Source organism: Ascidiella aspersa, chromosome 3, assembly GCF_963924565.1.
Source record: "Ascidiella aspersa chromosome 3, kaAscAspe10.2, whole genome shotgun sequence".
Classification (NCBI taxonomy): domain Eukaryota; kingdom Metazoa; phylum Chordata; class Ascidiacea; order Phlebobranchia; family Ascidiidae; genus Ascidiella; species Ascidiella aspersa.
In genome coordinates, this window is record NC_139449.1 from 790,453 (window position 1) to 807,863 (window position 17,411).

The 17,411-nt window shown below is 34.5% G+C and overlaps 1 protein-coding gene across 1 annotated transcript in view; it reads right to left on the reverse strand.

The window, feature by feature from the left end:
• The window catches only part of LOC146157988 (nuclear pore membrane glycoprotein 210-like), a 29,621-nt gene that overhangs the window by 12,014 nt on the left and 196 nt on the right, over positions 1-17,411 (reverse strand). The window contains exons 2-23 of the mRNA XM_083383616.1: positions 16,694-16,850; positions 15,868-15,979; positions 15,411-15,486; positions 13,395-13,522; positions 12,601-12,783; positions 11,859-12,062; positions 11,228-11,376; positions 10,301-10,399; positions 9,788-9,935; positions 8,933-9,054; positions 8,196-8,346; positions 7,345-7,604; positions 6,573-6,717; positions 5,955-6,093; positions 5,452-5,539; positions 4,825-5,008; positions 3,776-3,896; positions 3,220-3,421; positions 2,873-2,989; positions 1,412-1,567; positions 810-935; positions 443-505 (exon numbers count right to left, since the gene is read on the reverse strand). Of these exons, the coding sequence (XP_083239742.1) occupies positions 443-505; positions 810-935; positions 1,412-1,567; positions 2,873-2,989; positions 3,220-3,421; positions 3,776-3,896; positions 4,825-5,008; positions 5,452-5,539; positions 5,955-6,093; positions 6,573-6,717; positions 7,345-7,604; positions 8,196-8,346; positions 8,933-9,054; positions 9,788-9,935; positions 10,301-10,399; positions 11,228-11,376; positions 11,859-12,062; positions 12,601-12,783; positions 13,395-13,522; positions 15,411-15,486; positions 15,868-15,979; positions 16,694-16,850 (3,130 nt within the window). The remainder of the gene's footprint in view (positions 1-442; positions 506-809; positions 936-1,411; positions 1,568-2,872; positions 2,990-3,219; positions 3,422-3,775; positions 3,897-4,824; positions 5,009-5,451; positions 5,540-5,954; positions 6,094-6,572; positions 6,718-7,344; positions 7,605-8,195; positions 8,347-8,932; positions 9,055-9,787; positions 9,936-10,300; positions 10,400-11,227; positions 11,377-11,858; positions 12,063-12,600; positions 12,784-13,394; positions 13,523-15,410; positions 15,487-15,867; positions 15,980-16,693; positions 16,851-17,411) is intronic.

Below are 17,411 nucleotides of genomic sequence, written 5' to 3' on the forward strand. Positions count from 1 at the left end.
TCGAGAGTTTGAATTCAAAAAACGTTTTTTTACCAAATAATAAAAAATAACATTTTAAAATGAGGCAAACTTAGTATTTCTTTCAAGAGCTCAAAATGCACTACGTGAAACCACAACCACAAAAACAGGATGATTTTTGTTTATGAAGAGAAAAGCTTCGGAATGACGTCACAAATACGTAACAACGTGACGTCATTAAAAAAATAATCTTAAATCACCAGTTGCCCTCGAGCGAATTCGTGCGCAAATATGCAGCTGGAATCAGTGTAATCGCGCATATAGTGAAAAAAAACTTTATTTAATTAAATTCAAAGTACCCAAACTTTTTGCGACCTTTATGTGTTAAACAAAACATGCCTGATCGTCAGGATTTGTTTCATTAACGCTTATTAAAATATTTTAAACTCGAATACACAAGAAAGTCTTAACTAAGGGGATTTACCTGATATGATGCGTGTTTTATCAAGGTCACCACTGGAGGGTGCAATTCAACAACCGGGAATATCTGCAACAAAAAACCCAAGGTTAAACATAACACTCAAGGTCAAAAGTCTAGACACAAGGTCATTAGGTCAATATAGCATTCAACGTCAAAAATAATACTAAAGGTCAAAACGCAACATTCAAGGTCATAAGGTAACTTTCAAGGTCGAAAATATTACTCTAGGTACAAAGTTAATACAAAGTCAATACTTCAAGGTCAAAACTCCACACTAAAAGTAAAATGTCAGAAAGGTATTTTTTTAAGTCAAGGTTAGGTAATTTCATATATTCGATTTTCATTTTCAAGGTCGTGACCTTCCACCCACCACGACATTGACGATGTTGCTGCCCACAACTCTACCGCCCCTGGTGGCGATGGTGGCTTGTAGTGACGTAGTTCCTACGTTGACGGCGTTGACGTCACTCAGCAACTTCAAGTGGTCGGAAGAAACCTGAGGAAAAAAATAAATTTCGTGACACTTTTAATACAGAAGGTTAAGGATTTAAAACTAGATCGGTGTTATTAAGTTTTTGGTTTCTGTCAAAAAGCACCTTTACTCTATAGCGGAGTTATTTTACAAAGGCTGGTTTAAATTATAAGAATTTTCTAGAAAAGCTTTTGGTGCAACTGACACACTTGTGTATGCGTAAACATTGGCACATACATACAAAACTCTTTCAGCAAATATTTTATTATTTTTTTTCGTTACCTACTACCAAATAGTGGGATTAAACCAGGTAAAAAAGAACATTTTAAAACTTAAGCGCTAAAATATATAAAACGACGCTTATAATCTTTAAAAAAAACAAAAAAAAACTTTTATTAAATAAATAATTTTTTTTTTATTAAATAAATTAGTGAGGGCGATGTTATACTTCTTGTTATCATAAAAATCATTTTTGTAAGATTTTCACAAACAAATCTTACCGCGTGGGGCTTCCCCATCGTTGCGAGCCCAGGGGTCGAGCTTGTGATTGTGACGTCAATAAAGGAAAGGAACCTGGCAGGTAGGGGGCTTCCCCGCTCGTCAAACACTTCCATCTCGGCTTCAGTCCAACTTCCGACCTCGATTCGACTCGCAACCTTCAGGAAACAATGTTGTATAAATTAAACATTTTTCGAGAGCTGTGTATTTAAGTTTACACTCACCACTACGTCGTTATTAGGCCTCAGCTATGTATGTATATTCATTGCTACATGTTGTTGTTTTGTTACATTTTAGTTGAATTATTTCTTATATCGGACGAGTTTACCTATTTTAATGGTTTATCGTTTTATAAATATAATAGTGGTTTGGCTCGGAGATGACTTGCTGTAAAAATGACTTGACTTGGGCAACCGATCACTTTGACTGGGACTTGACTTGATATTTTTGAAAAGGCTTGCTTGGACTTTAGTTATTTAAAAACGACTTGTTTACAACGCTGGTCTTGGTTTCAAATAGCACGACTCGCAACCTTCATGAAATATCGTTGTGTTAAGTGAGCTTTTTCTGAGTATGTCGCTTTACAACTTTCATTTCATTCACAATGAAAAAAATTCTAATGTTGTAAAAACGTTTTTTTATATTCAGTCCAACAACGTCAATAGGACTCGCCACCTTGAGATAATATCGATTGTAATTATTGATACCAGACATAGTATTTATCAGGACCACTCAAGAGTTATATGAAATTTTTGTTGTTCAGTGTTTTTTTTAAAACCCCAATACGACTAGCAAACTTAAGTAAACGCCGCTGTGTCAATTTAACATTCATTAGGCCCGAACGAAGAGTTATAATATTTTTTGTGGTTCAAATCCTTATTTTGTAATATTCAGTCCGACTTCTGACTACAATTCGACTCGCAACTTTGGGGAAATAATGTTGTGTCAATTGTTTGAGAACTTGACCCTTACAATTTTTTTTTTGTTATTTAAAAATGAAGTTACGTATCGTAGAAAGATAAAAAAAAAAGTAAAAAAGATTTTTAACCGAATGAAAAGTAAGTTTTTAAACTGTTCAAGGGGGGATTCAGCCAAAACTTTTTGTAAATTTCAACCTAAATTACTGCACATCAGGGAAATTTTCAATAAAAAATTATTATTATTGAAGTTCAAAACAAACACAGACAAATTACCACAGCAAAATCATTAGACGTATGGCGAACATTTGTATTGATTTTTTACTAATTAAATTTAGGAACACTTTAAACGATTGAATAAATTTGAACACAATTATTAACAAGAAATCAATATTAATTAAATCAAAATTGCAAGAGAGCATATTTCCATCAAAAACTTATCTACAATGGTTAAGTTAAAAAAAAAACATTATTTACACATTTACCGTAAAAACTAGATAAAAATAAAATAATAGTATTAAATTTAAAAAAAAACACTATTCTCACCTTCAGAAGAATGCTCCCCACTTCGGCAACTACTACATCAGAAGTTGCAACAATGCTCGGGGGGAGACAATAATCCCCCACCCTCAACAATGACTTGCCCCCAGACTTTGACCAGATCTGTGTGAAAACAAAGCAGAGGTCACCGACTAGTGTTTCAAGGTTATTTCGAAAGAAAGCTTACTTTAAGTGATTTATGAAAACAAAAGAGTTATTTTTGGCCTCCAGATAAACTTATCGTGAGTCTATACATCATATGACTTCACGTAATGAATCATGTGACTCACACCGTGATAAGATCAGGCTTTGCATCCGTGACTATCATATGATAAACTTATTGTGATTCTCACCGTGATATGATCCGGTTTAGCGTCCGTGACAGCCACAACTTCCCTCTCCTGCGTGAGTGTGTGATGAAAGTAGCCCGAACCTCCCGTGATGTGAACATCCTGGCTGCTGTTCACATGATTGTGAAGCATCACGTGAGTCGGCGTGAGGGAAGGGGGCATCACGACCATGATAGAAACGCTACCGCTCAGTTCCGGTTCGATTCTAAAAAATAAAATTTGGTAAAGTACGTTGGAATTTTTTTTTTAAATAATAAAACGAATTTAACAAACTTAAGCGAAAGAAAAAACATAAAATAAAAGGCACAGCAGATGGCGGTGTTATAGTTTCTTTGTTTTTTGCTTTTATATTTCCTTTTGTTTTTACACTGAATGGCATGTAGTAGTAAAAATTACCTCTTAAAAGCGACTACAACAAACATTGCAACCGGGCAGCAGTGTGTGTGTAGGTTCCTACTTACTTGGCGAATTAGTAAAATAATTTTTGATGAATTACCGACAGGTAATGTACAACTACAATAAAAGTTATAGCAGGGCAACAGTGTGTATGTCTACTTACTTGGCGCATTGGTAGGTTGAAGCGGCGCATATATTTGTGTCCATTCCATCCTTGTAACCACGAACACTTACAAGCACAGTTTGTTCGCCTGGGTCGCTGGGCATGCGGGCAACTTGCTTCACTGCAAAGTAACCAACGTGTGAACAAACCAGAATTTTATGGGGAAATAATATTCCTAAACAACTTATTGCCTCTCAAAGAACGAAAATTGGATTTTTTGAGGTGTTTTGAACAATTTAAAACCGTATAAATGCTATGATGTGGCACTTTCTACAATACATATAAGCGGCATATAAAAAAAATGCAAAGACTCTTTAAAGAAAACTTATAGATTTTTTTAAGACCTTACATTGGATGACATAAGATTTTGAACGTGATTCGTAAACAAAACCATTTTAAATACAAAAAACTTCCAAACACAATGAGTAGCGCGTTGTTAGTACGAAAAAATGCTTTGCTAGACATACGGGAGTGTTTATGATTTAAAAAATGCTTAAATTAGAAGATGGTTGGAGGTTATAGTTAGAGGTAATAAGAATATCAAAGCCCATACAGAAGTAGGTAGAATTTTGAACGTTTCGTATAACTTTATTCTTATTACTTCTAATGGAATATGTTTATCAAGTTTAACTATTTGATATTTGATGTTAGAGCCACTTAAGCCTAAACTGATTTTTTTTTGGAAATTACTTGACTTGGTCTAAATCAGTAAAAGATATTTAAGATTAGTGGGTGAAAGTTATTAGCATTTTGCGAAAACAAGAGATTTCGGCAGAAAATAAATGGAATCTATTTTTTTTGAAATTGAAAACAAGAGAGAAGAATTGTAATTTTCGGTAAAAACGAATAAAATACAAACTTTTTGCAAAAACTATTTTTTGACATCAATTCCCGCCAATCTTTTTTGGTTTTCTACACATTGCCTTACTAAACGGCTTAAACCAATTAAAAATAAAACAAAAAACATAATTTCTTTGTGTGGAGAAATATAAGAAAATATTACTTTGTACAGGAAATGAGAAAAAAGGTAAATAAAAAGGATAAAATACCGAGGTGTTTTCTCTGCCCAGAGCCGGCAACTTCTTGGAATAAATTGTCTTCTTCGTTGAAAGTTGTGAGTGTTGAGGTTGAACTCCATTCAAGCAATACAGATGTGAAGTTGTCGAAGAGGTTCTCTGAACTATCGTACAAGGTCACGTTCATCACAAGCTCACTGTCCGCTAAAGCCATCGTCTGGGCAACAGGAAAAAGTTAATTTAAGTAATTGGGAAACTTTACTTTGATGAACACGCAAAAATTAATTCGGGAAAAATTGATTTGAAAATTTTGAAATTGATAAACATTAAACACGCAAAAATAATTCGGGAAAAAGAGGAAAATGCTGAAATTTGAGCATTAGGTGGATAAAAATTTTGGTCAAAGCAAAGATACTTAAAAACAATTGTAGAATTTAATAATTAAATAAACGAAATAAAACTAAAATGTTAAGCAAGCTACGACGTAAACAAGCAACAAACAAAAACAACTATCTACTGAAGCAATATTTTTAAACTTTTTTAAGAAATAGTTCTAACTTTTTTTATTTTTTTTTTTTTACAAAATGAAAGTAACAATAGACCGTTTATCTGCACAAATAATCGTAATAGTTGTGTATTTACAAGCAATAAGCATCTCACCTGCAAAGCGTGTAAGTTGTGAAGTGGACATGAATGTAGCAGAGGGGGAACCACCGTTTCAACGCGAGAAGGAACAGCGCAAGAAACTCTACAAACATTGTGACGTCATAAACACAATCAGAAAAATGTAGAATGAATATCAAAGCCCATACAGAAGTAGGAAGCATTTTGTGAACTTTTAATTAATTCTTTAAACGCAGCTTTTAAAGATAATTAAAACTAAATAAGGTATTAGATGTTAAAAAATTGCTACTCACAAAAATATTGTAATTCCATATAATATTGGTTAACAATGATTTTTTATATTTTCAATTTGATTTTTTTGATAATTTGATCCCAGCAATGACGTAATAGGTATCGGATTCACCGCCCGATACTTCAGACCAAAAATATCGGGTATCGGAATAAAATTAAAGTTCCAGAATGATCGTTGATTGTGGATTTTCCTTTTTTCAAAACTGCGACTTGGTATCGGCCGCGATCCGATATTATCGGACACTCACCTGACTTGCACTGTGACGTGGACAGGGAAGGGGTTTGTTGCGCAAGCTTTGTTTAGAACACTCATTGTGACGTAACACTCGCCAAGCGCGAGACACCTGGCGGTCACGTGATGTTCGTTCTGAGATGAGCTGATGCGAGCTGGAAATTAATATTTGTGGAAAATGTTTGATGCATGTTTAAACAACGCAAGAATGGGACACCACACTACTTTTGAGAATGTTTAATAGGGCGGGTCGCGAAATCACCTGTTTTTCAAATCCACCTGCCTCATATGGATTTTGATAGATAGACACCTAAAGCCGTTATATACAAAATTTAAGCTTGTTTAAACATTGGTGTGAGGAAATCGAGTTGAATTTTTGCCGAAAATCGCAAAATCAGGTAAAAATGCGAGTTTTAGGTTATGTTTAACCGATATTTTCCAAGTGAAAATAGTTTTCTATGACCTTATACTTGTTTTTGTGGACAGTTATGGAATTACTGAAGTAGGTTAGACCTACTGAGATTGCATTCTATTATTCATTGAAATAGTCGTAATCACTGACTTAAATAATACAGAAAAAGCAATTTTAAACGTCACATTTTAACACATATATCCTCCACGAAATGTTACTCACATATATCAAGCAGTTTAGTGTCTGGTTCCACAACCTTCCTGTTGTAACCTGCGTGCCAGTGAGGCCAGCGGATCGGACCTCCAACAAAACGAAGCACTTTGCTCGAATCGAGACTCAGTACAGCAAGACTAGGCGGGTCGATGGCCTGCAATGCATTGTGGGTAGGTTAGTTTGTGAGCAATGCACTGTGGGTAGGTTATTGGGTAAGAAAACACTTCATTTTCAACCCAAGTCATTTGTCCCAAAGACTTAAGTCAAGTCTAGTCATTTGAAAACTGTGACTTAAGTGAAGTCATTGACCTAGGTCATTACAACACTGACCATACCAATGAATTGTGAATATAGGTTCTCAAATTTACAAAACCGTGACCTTCGCTCTACAAACTGAGGTACAACAAACGAAAAAAATGAGACGCTGCATCCTGTTCATATAAATTAAATAAAAATCGATATTCCACTCAAATGTTATCGTTATCTGCTTTAAAAATCATAAAAAATCCAAATCATGAGCATTGTATTATGGTAGGTAACAATGTCATTGGCAGCATTATGGTAGGTTTTAAAAATTACAAATTAAAATCGCGAAACAACCATGGCACAGTTGCCTGCTGCAACCTGTGCGTACAAATTAGACATAAATCGATAATCCACTGATATCAACATAAATGTATCGGGCTGTCGGTAAAAGAAACATAAAAAAATGGATTACCTTAAATAAAATAATAAAAAAACAGGTCGACCTCTAGAAAACATATTGCAAAACATCACAAACCCGCAGTGGAGGGTATGCGGCTACTGTTGCCTTGACAACAAGATGTGAAGATGACCCGTCCTCGTGAGCTTGGAGGTAGGATGCGCTGATGGTTGTGTACCCGGGTTGTAGAGCTTTCAACCTTCGTCCGACACACGCGTCCCTGCTGTACTTGCTCTCGTGGATCGGAAGGTGGAAGTTGGGAACATCCTCGAAGATGCTGGGATCCTCAATCTTCCAAGTGATCCCACTCTCACGACAATCAACTATTGGCACCTTGTCTGATAAAAAATGGCGGCGGTTTGACAAGAGTGGACAAAAATGTCGGCCAACTTAAATAGGCAACATGTGCCGCCCAATAAAATTGTGATCAGCAGTTAACTTTACCTGGATCTGATTAAAAATGTCGCCGATTAAAAAACAATCAAAATTCGCCCCAACTGGGTTAGACAACATATTAAACAAAGCCCGCTAGGCAACTGTAACTAAAAAAATGTCGCCGATTTGAAATAATTGGACAAAAACTGTCTGGTTAAAAAGAATTACGCAAATGTGTCGCCGAATTAAACACACTTGGACAAAAATCCCCAGTTTCTGACTTTGCAGTAACAACGCAAAAAACCATCTTCTGTTAATGAAAAAGGTGTGACGCAATTAACAATACAATTGAAGTGGTGCTTTGATTTACTTCTCAGTCACATTAACTGGAGATGATACAAGTTCGTATCGTAACGTCTTAATCAAGATGCTGTCGATCTACTCGACCTTTTTGCTTTGCAATTTATATTCTGAGCTACATAACAGATCCGTGCATAGTGAACCAGAGTTTTATCAAAAAACACGAAAGGCTAAAAAATATAAAGTTTTCTTACTTTTATTGACGAGAGCGAGGAGTGACACGTAAACGTCAAGAGAAGCCCCGATCTCAGCTTCGCGGGGTGAAGGGGTGAACGCGATGTCAGAAGCTGGGAGGATGAGCACTTGCGACACGCCCCAGTGGGCAGGGTTGCGCAGGTCGGTCGCCTGGAACCATGACGTCACACATTAGTAAAACACCAGGATTTCAGGAAATAGAAAATATTGCTTGCACAGTGTACGGCGTACTATACGTGTAAGTCTATGATATACTGTGCGACTTACGTATAGTACACGGCGAAGATATGTCTCACTTAAATTCGGTTTAAGTCCTACTGTGGTGACAACCAACTTAAAAAAAAGATAAAAGTCTGAAAAGCCTCTCTCCAAACGCGAATATACTTAAAGTTTTAAGATTTTTTAACACTCTGACTGTGTCCAGCACATCAACCTACAATTTTTCGATAAATCTAGAATCGCTGCATTAGATCATTTTGTAGAATTAATTATTCATCCTAAACAACAAAAATCTGCCTGGAATTCTTTTTTTATTTTTCTTACAGAATTTAGCATAATGCGACTTATAAAAGGTTATACAGATTAGTTGTTCATTTAGTTTCTTTTTCTTGGACCACAGTTTTATTACTTTAAGACAAAGTTGTTAATGAAAAGAAAATTATTATAAAAATAAAAAAGAAAATAAAAAAAAAAGAAACAGCGGTCAAGCGAGAAAAACATCTTATTATCGAGTAACCTTGACAACGGCCGATCCACCGGAACCTTTGTTCCTCTGTTCCACTGTTGTCATGACAACACCAGCACTGTTCACCACGGCAAGTTGCGAGTTGTCGATCGACCAAGTGTAGTTGCCACTCCCTACGTACAACATAGAAAACGACCTAGAAGTGAATTTTATAGCCTAACTATCAAAAGCTATTAAAGTAGCACAGAAAGGTTTACCATTAACATTCTGATTTAAATAAATGGCTTTTTAAACAAAATTAATTGTGAATAATGAAATGTAATTTTATTTTCTACTTAATTTTTTTTTGGAATTCAGTAATTGTCATCTAAGAGAAATCTAATTCTAATCTAGTTAGCATTCTTCGCTGGTTTAACCAAGGTTTTGGTGTCGGTTAAAAATAATCCGAGGCTGACTCCGGTCAAAAAAATCAATGAGTCCGACTTCAAATGACCGTGCATTTCGTTCAGTCCTGATTCCGGCTCCGACTTTACAGCCTGTATTTCATCAATTTACACAACTAAAATAACGCGGATATCCAGCAATCAACTAATAGTGGTGTCGTATAATTCACCCACTCACTATACATGGTTGGAAAATATTCCCCATATGCTATTTCACCTTTATAATTTACTTTAAGAAGCCTTATCGGTTCCGAAATTTGGTTCTGCGCATGCGCACGTCGGAATCAAGACTACAACAGTAGTACGTAGTTTCACTAAAACAATCCGTCTGGAAAAGCGAACATTTTGATAATTTGAATGTGATTCTGATTTGGGCCGTGTAAGTTTTTGAAAACTGAAAACAAGGGATCACGAGAACAAATTGCCTTACATAAACTAGTTAAAATAAACTGTTATTTTTCACCTCCATGTGCGGTTAGCTGACGTCGGTAGAACACGGGGTTCGGTTGCCATGGGAACACCACAAACGGGGGTTCGACGGTGATTGGGTCGAATATTTCAGCTGCTTGCCGCGCCTCAATTATGGGGCTGTAGATGTGAAGTTCACCGTTCTGTAATGAAGATTAATGCAATATGAATATTCTGTTGCTGCTGCCAGGCATTGTTTCAATTGTAGAATTACAATAACAACGTTTTGACCACATCTTCGGGCAATCTTCTTCAGGCAATATAATTGTAACTATATATAGGTGAAAAAAATGATATATATACCATTGCATGTTTATAGATTGCAGTGAGAAACTTTGTTGTTTTCATCAATTTGACCGATATCCTCAGCCTTTTTCAAATCGACCAAAACACGTCTTAATCAATATGATGTCAATCTAATTGACCTTTTAGCTTTAACATTCATTATTAAGCAACAATAAAAAGCATCTTCAAAGTCATGGAACAACAATAAAGTTCGAACCCTGACCTGTTTAATAATTCCGTTAAGATTTGCGTGTATTTCCGATATTCCAGCAGTCGTAGTTCGAACACTGTGCCAAGTTCCATTCTTACTCGAATCCAAAACCTTGAAATAAAAGCCAAACTCAATCAACATGTAGTTTAACAAGATGCTTTCTGTACACAGCATTAAAATTTGTGGAAGTGAAAACTGGCAAAAATGTGAGGTTTACAAACCCAACTTAGTCCGCACAAAACTTCACATGTTTTAGAAACTTTAAAAATTCCGATTTTAAAAATGAAAATTGATTTTTTTGAAAATCGTCAGAAAACGAAAATACGCCTAGGCATTGCCAAATTAAAAAAAAAAATTGTAAATTTAAAATATTGCAAAATATATATATTGAGAGACTTAAATTGAATTTATGTAAGAATTGTACTTTAACTAATCTACTATAGCTAATAAAATCAAAACGCACCACGATTTTTGGCAGAAAACAATTTCTTAAAAATATTAATAATTTGATTCACACATAAAAAATACAAAATACAAAATGTGGGTTTGAAAAAATACTTTTTTTAATATTTTTCAAAACCATTAGTTTTTACTGCATAATCTTACACGAAATCAAACACTAAAACTTTTCAAGCTTTTATTAAGCTCTAATAAACAAAATAATCCAGGGGTTAGTTTTTTTATAAAACAAATTAGACTTTGGAAGGCGACTTTAAGGTTTACACGACCCAAAATTGTGTGGAACAATGATCAAATAACAAAACAGTATAAAATTATGGCCAACAGAATACCAAATATTAGTTCTGCTTTTAAACACCTAAACTAGGCCGCACAATTGCACATAAAACAAATTTAAAAACATTTGTGCAAATCAAATAAAAAAATATATTTTTATGGCATTCGTATAATCTTGCACCTACAACATTTCAACCCACCAACCTTAAAATGTTTCGTGTTGATGTTAGTAACGACCCTCAAGTTATCGGTCGCCCACAATCGACGGTTGTCGCTGTCGTAAATCTCAACCACAATCACATAACTTCGCCCCGTTTCGAGAACCCATCTGTTCAGAGGCTGGATGCAGATTTCTATGAGTGGAAAAATATTTTTAAGTTAGAGTATAATTCGTAAAAGTAAGATAAATGTAACAAGGTTAGAAATATAGTAAACAAGCTCTACTTGACTGAGACAAATTATAAAGCTTAAAAGTTAAGGGAAAATGTTAAATTAACATAAATGTTCGCATTTAGATCCAAACATTATCTAATAAGTAAGAAATTTAAAATTTTTGTCAATTTTTTTAAATACTTCAGCATGTAGTTTTATTATACGCATTTGAGCCACATTGAACTTGAAAAGTTAACAGGCTTACTTTTCATTTGTTGTACCTGAAAGATTTCTGCTTTTTTTAATTTTTCTTTTGTAAATCAAATTATAGAACTTAGTTGTTGAAGAAATATTTTTTTCCAACATTAGTTTGTAAAAGTGACTTTTCCAATTGGACAGTAAAAAAAAATGATTTATTTTACCAAAAAAAAAACAAGAAAAAAAATGAAAAATGTTGTCTTACTTAGGTACGCAGGTTCGGAGACATAAATGTCACTGAACGCTTGAGCGGTTTGTTGTTTAAGATTTTTATCCATGAGTTTGATGACACTTTTTCCCTTGCGATGGCCGATGACGATTGAAGTCTTCTCCTCGAATGTTGTTACCGGCATTTCAGGATTTTGTGGGTTGAGTTGAAGGTAATATTGAGCGTCAGGAAGTGTAATAACTGTCACAAAATATTTTTTATCAAATATATTTTTAAAAAAGCGAGCTGATTGCAAAATCTAAGCTTTAAATTGAAAAACAAAAATAATATTAAAATTTTTAAAAAAAGTAAAAGTTTAAGAATGTCAGTTAGATAAAACCATATCCAATGACAAAAATAAAAATTATGCACAAACTGAATTTTTTTATTACTGTTATTTTTGCATGTCAGGAAGTGTAATAACTGTCATAAAACTAAAAAGTATTGAAAATATTCTGTTTTAAACTTTACTGATTTGAAATTTCATATATTATGTTACTTTTTGTGGGTCAGGATTCGTTTTTTTTTTTTAAAAGGCTTTTTATTGCTAGTCGACCTTAATATAAAAACAATTTAATATAAATCTTTAAAGTTAAAAAAACCCTTGTTGGGTAATAAATATCAAGCTTCCCTGTAGTTATAAAGAAGAGAATTAGTTTGACAAACCTTGGGTGTTTTAGTTACACAACTCATTATTTGGGTAGCCACAAAAAAGTTGAGAAACACTGATTTATCTCACCCGAAGGCCTCCCTTTACGCCACTGCTCGACGATGTAATGGATCGTTCCGTGTTGAGGAAGCCAGACATCTCCACTCGGGTTTAAAAGCACTTTGTCGCGAACCGTGATCCTCACTTTGGCCGACTGGACTGTCTCAATGGAGGTCATGCGAGCCGTTACGTAAGCCGTGCCCGTCTGTAAACCTTGGAAGAAATCGGGTAATTGGAAACATTATTGGGAAACATTTTAGTAAATTTACTGTTACAGGGATGCCGCACAATTTACGAAAAAAAATTCAAAGATTTTCACAGAAAATTCATAGGTTCTTAAAGACCCAAAATTGGATCGCTGTTTTTTGAATAACATTTGTAAAAAGAACAGAATAAACTATTTCTAATTTTTTTTTTAACGTCACTTGCGAAACGTAACTTAAGCTGGGCATAAAATGAATTCAAAGAATATTCCGAGAATTTCAGAAAAATATAAGGTTGAGACTTTTTAATACGTAAATAAATTCTAAGACATTCAAAGCAACCCTGTGCTAGACTATGGTTAAAGTGGTAAACGTAATATTTTTTTTATTTCTGATAAAATGGTATTTAAGTCAGAACACTATAATAATGTAAGGACTGAGCAAAAAAAGTTAGCCAAAAAGATGTGATTGTAAGTAATAAATTTGTAGTTTAAAATTACTAGTAGTGATATTTATAATAAATACGTCATCTATTTTCATAAGATTAAATGTTAAGTAAAATGCATTATTTTAAAATAATGAGACAACACAAAAAATTGTCTAATAAAACTTTAAATTTACCTGAAATGAGAATAGTGTCGGACTGCTTTCCTTCTTTCTCAAGAACTTCAACATAATTCTGCGCTTTGTACATCGTGTCAATAAATCGCTCGATGCTCATGATGCTATGCGCCAGCATTTGTTGGTCACTAGATGGAGCCAAACACAATAAAGTTCAAACTGTGCATTCAATTACGCAAAAGCCGAAATTTATTAAATCCTAAAAATACATTCTTTTAATTATTTGAAATTGAAAAATCTAACAGGCCATTATAAATGGTAAATTCTTACTTAGTTCATTTAACATTTAAATGCTTAAACCAAGTATTAAAATAAAACAGTGGAACCATATTCACTTGACTAGTTCAATTGTGATTCTAGTTATTTAATAATGGAACACATAGACCAGGGCTTTCCAAACTGGGGGTCAATGAGTTTAAGGCAGTGTTTACCAACCTTTTTTATACTAGTGCCCCCTTGGGCTCAATATTATTTCATACCGCCCCCTAATCTTGCGTTACAGTAAGTATTATATTAATCGTAGTCCAACATCATATTGTCTTCACTTTCGTATCGATGAGCTGTCAGTCATAGTTAAGGTTGTCTAACATACATTCACTATTGCAATTTATACATACATTATTTCACCAGGTTATGTTATTACCAGGAAAAATTCATATCTTTCTGCACCAAGCGTGTAAATCGTTTTCTAGTCGCGGGCACCAACCAAACTCATAAAGGTCCCTGTGGGCCGCACAAAATGTTAACTTAGAAAAATGTTCGAACAACTGTGAATCAGGCGGGCCCCGGATTTTTTCATCCAAACTACTAATGAAAAGTGTAATAGTTTTTGTGAATGTTTTGAAGTCCTGACGCACATGGCGAGGGAAGCGAGCGCAATTTTTTTGGGGTATAACAGCATTTCTTTTAAATTTCCTGCTATAGTTTTTATTACATTGGCCAAAAAATAAAAAATATATGTCTAATATTTTTGAAAATGTTTTCTGTTTGTCCGCGACACACTTAGCAGCCTTTCACGTCCCAACGGTAAAGAAGCGCTGATCTAGTCCAAAGACAGCATCAAAACGTAAACAAATTGGACGTAGAAACATAATTTGCGCGAAGCGCAAAAATTTTTCACCCGTACTAAGTTAAAATAGTCAAAAAGTATTTAAAATGGACTCGTGTCTACTTGTCAAAGAGGCGGCGGGTCGAGGGCCGTAGGTTGGCGACCCCTGCTTTAAATATACAAACATTTTGCCGCGTATAAAACGGTGAAACGCAACAGCAACCAACAGCTTTACATAAGAAAGCCAATTAAAGTACTTTTGTGTAACGCCCCCTTATGTGCGTTCAGCGCCCCCCAAATTATGAAAAGACTCAAAACGCCCCCTTGTAACTCGCCAACGCCCACAAGGGGGCAATACGGCCCACGTTGGGAGCCTCTGGTTTAAGGGGTTGCGCATAATTCCGTATAATTTTTAAAGTGTTACATCGGTAAAATTGCTATGTTTTTCTGTTGTACATGCTAATGGAAAACTCAATGCAAAAAAAAAAACATTACTTGAACAAATGCGTGCTACAGCAGACATCAAGAAATGTTATGTTTTAAACTATGTACCTAGGGGGGTCGTGAAAGTTTTAATACAATAAAAGAAGATGCAGAATAAAATGAATTTGGAAAGGCTAGACATAGATCATGGTTTAACAATGCAAAAAAGGACACATATTGATCCATAAATAATCTCATATTGCAAACAAAGTATAAAGAACATATCAATATACATTTTAATCTTAAGATTTAGTGATTAGTTGACAAATGCTTCACAAATTTAAATGATAAGTTACTTTGTTTGACAAACAACATCATATTTACCAAAATCAGGGTAAATTACAATCAACCAAAAATCGTAAAATGAATAGGATATGGTGTGAAAACGCTTTTCGTCGCTAAAATCATATTAACAAAAATATTCCAAATTTGTGTAAATTAAAATTACTGCTTAAATAAACAAATCATTAAAAGTTTGTAGTTACGCGTCGCTTGATGTTGAATCATCTTGCAAAAGATTCCACTCGAACAACATGCCAGCGGTGCTACTGAACGTGTTGCCTGTAACGTGGTAAAGTATTAACTTTTATAAATTGGACTATATATCAATTTATCGATAATATTAACCGGTATATCGGTATATAACACAAGATGCCATGAGATTAATCGTCCTTATCAGGATTATAGTACAAGCAGGAACAGGCTGGAAACACAACTAGCTTGCGGTGAGGTTCGATCTTACAACTCTGGCCAAACCAGAATCGTTTTTTATTAGCCTGACCTTTGCTTGATGTTGAAAAAAACAGGTGAAGTAAATTTGTGTAAAAAGGCCAAGTTTTATGTCGCAATTGTAGATTGTAAACGCTTTCAATATTGAAGGTTGACATTGTCTAAAAGTTTTAGGGTGTTCAGTAAACTTATCTTGCAAAACCTAAACATCACCTTCATCATCCAGCGCTCTAATGTTCAGTTTCTCTGGTGGGTCTTCAAGATAAAGTTCTCTGGTTCGTGAAATAATATCGATCCTGCGGATTTGGTCGACAATCACATCACACTGTAAAAAAGTATAGTGACTCCATAATATCCAACACAACACACAGTAATAAAAAACAGTCTGTAGGTTAACTACTATGTTTGAATGAGGTAATTGTGAACACAATATATTTCAATAAAAATGCTAAAGCCATTGTTATTTATGCAAGCCATTTTTTACACTGATGATAGCATGGGGTATTGCTGAAACATTTATAAACAGGGAATTGTTGATTGTTTCGAATATATGACTGTAGTTCTTTTTATTGAAAGAGATAGTTTGTCATTTACTGGTTTAAGTGTTAGAGTAGTAATTGTACCATGTTTTTTATTTGCCCTATTTTGAAATAGATTTTTTCTTCATTTTTATAAAGAAGCAATCGGCCAGGGGAAAATTTTAAGAAGCACTGGTTTTAATTGAGCACCCCTTACTTGCAGCACTGTTGGAAAGCACCAAAACAGGGTAATTCAGGCTTCTCAAGTTTTGTACTTGTTTTTCTTTTTCTCTGCTAGCATTTTAAATCATCTCTTTAATCATTTTACTATCGAAATTATTGAAATAGTCACATAATGAGTGAGATCCCTTACTTAGAGCACAGTTCCAGTAAGTTTGCCATGTTTATTTTAAATTTATAATATATATTTTAAAATAAATTTGAGTCCTCAATTTTTATAAAGAATCCATCGGCCACGTTAAAAGTTTAAGAACAACTGGTTTTAAGTGAGAGCCCCTTACTTGGAGCACAGTTCCAGTAAGTTCACTTTCAGCAAGTAGCAAAGTTGTTTTCCTGAATGGAACCTTGCTTTCGACGACCACAACCGCCGTGTCGGTGCATTCCTCACCCGATTCCTGACCCACGTACACTGATGCAACCCCAGGGTTCAACGACCTCCTGTTGTATTAAACATGTGGGTTACGTACATAAACCAATACAAAACTTAATCCAAACGCATTTTTGTCTTTTTTGCCTAAAAAATATTGCCAAAACTTGTGCCAACTTCAGTGAAAAAAATTCAAATACTACAAATCAAAGCTGCTGCTTAGTCTGTCCCAACTTAGGGAACAAAAAAATAATTTTCAAAATAAACGACCTCCTGGTGTATTAAACATGTGCGTTAGGTTTGGTCACACAGAAATCAGAAGTAAAGATGCAAATAATCTTAGAAAAATACAGAACAGAAAGAAAAATATCTCATAAAAATATGTTGATTTTTGTAAATGATCTCGGAGTGAAACATAGGTTAGCTGTTGGTCACAGTGAAAAAATGATATAGATGATTCTCTGCCTAAACTATCTTTATTTTCTGGTCACTTTTGAAAACCATAACACCATATTTGGTGTTTCAAACTAAAAATAAACAAAACTAGAGCGACTGGGTGCAGCAAATGTCAGACAGTAGCTGTTTGTATAACATATTATGGGAAAATTGAGTACATATTTAAATTGTTGGGT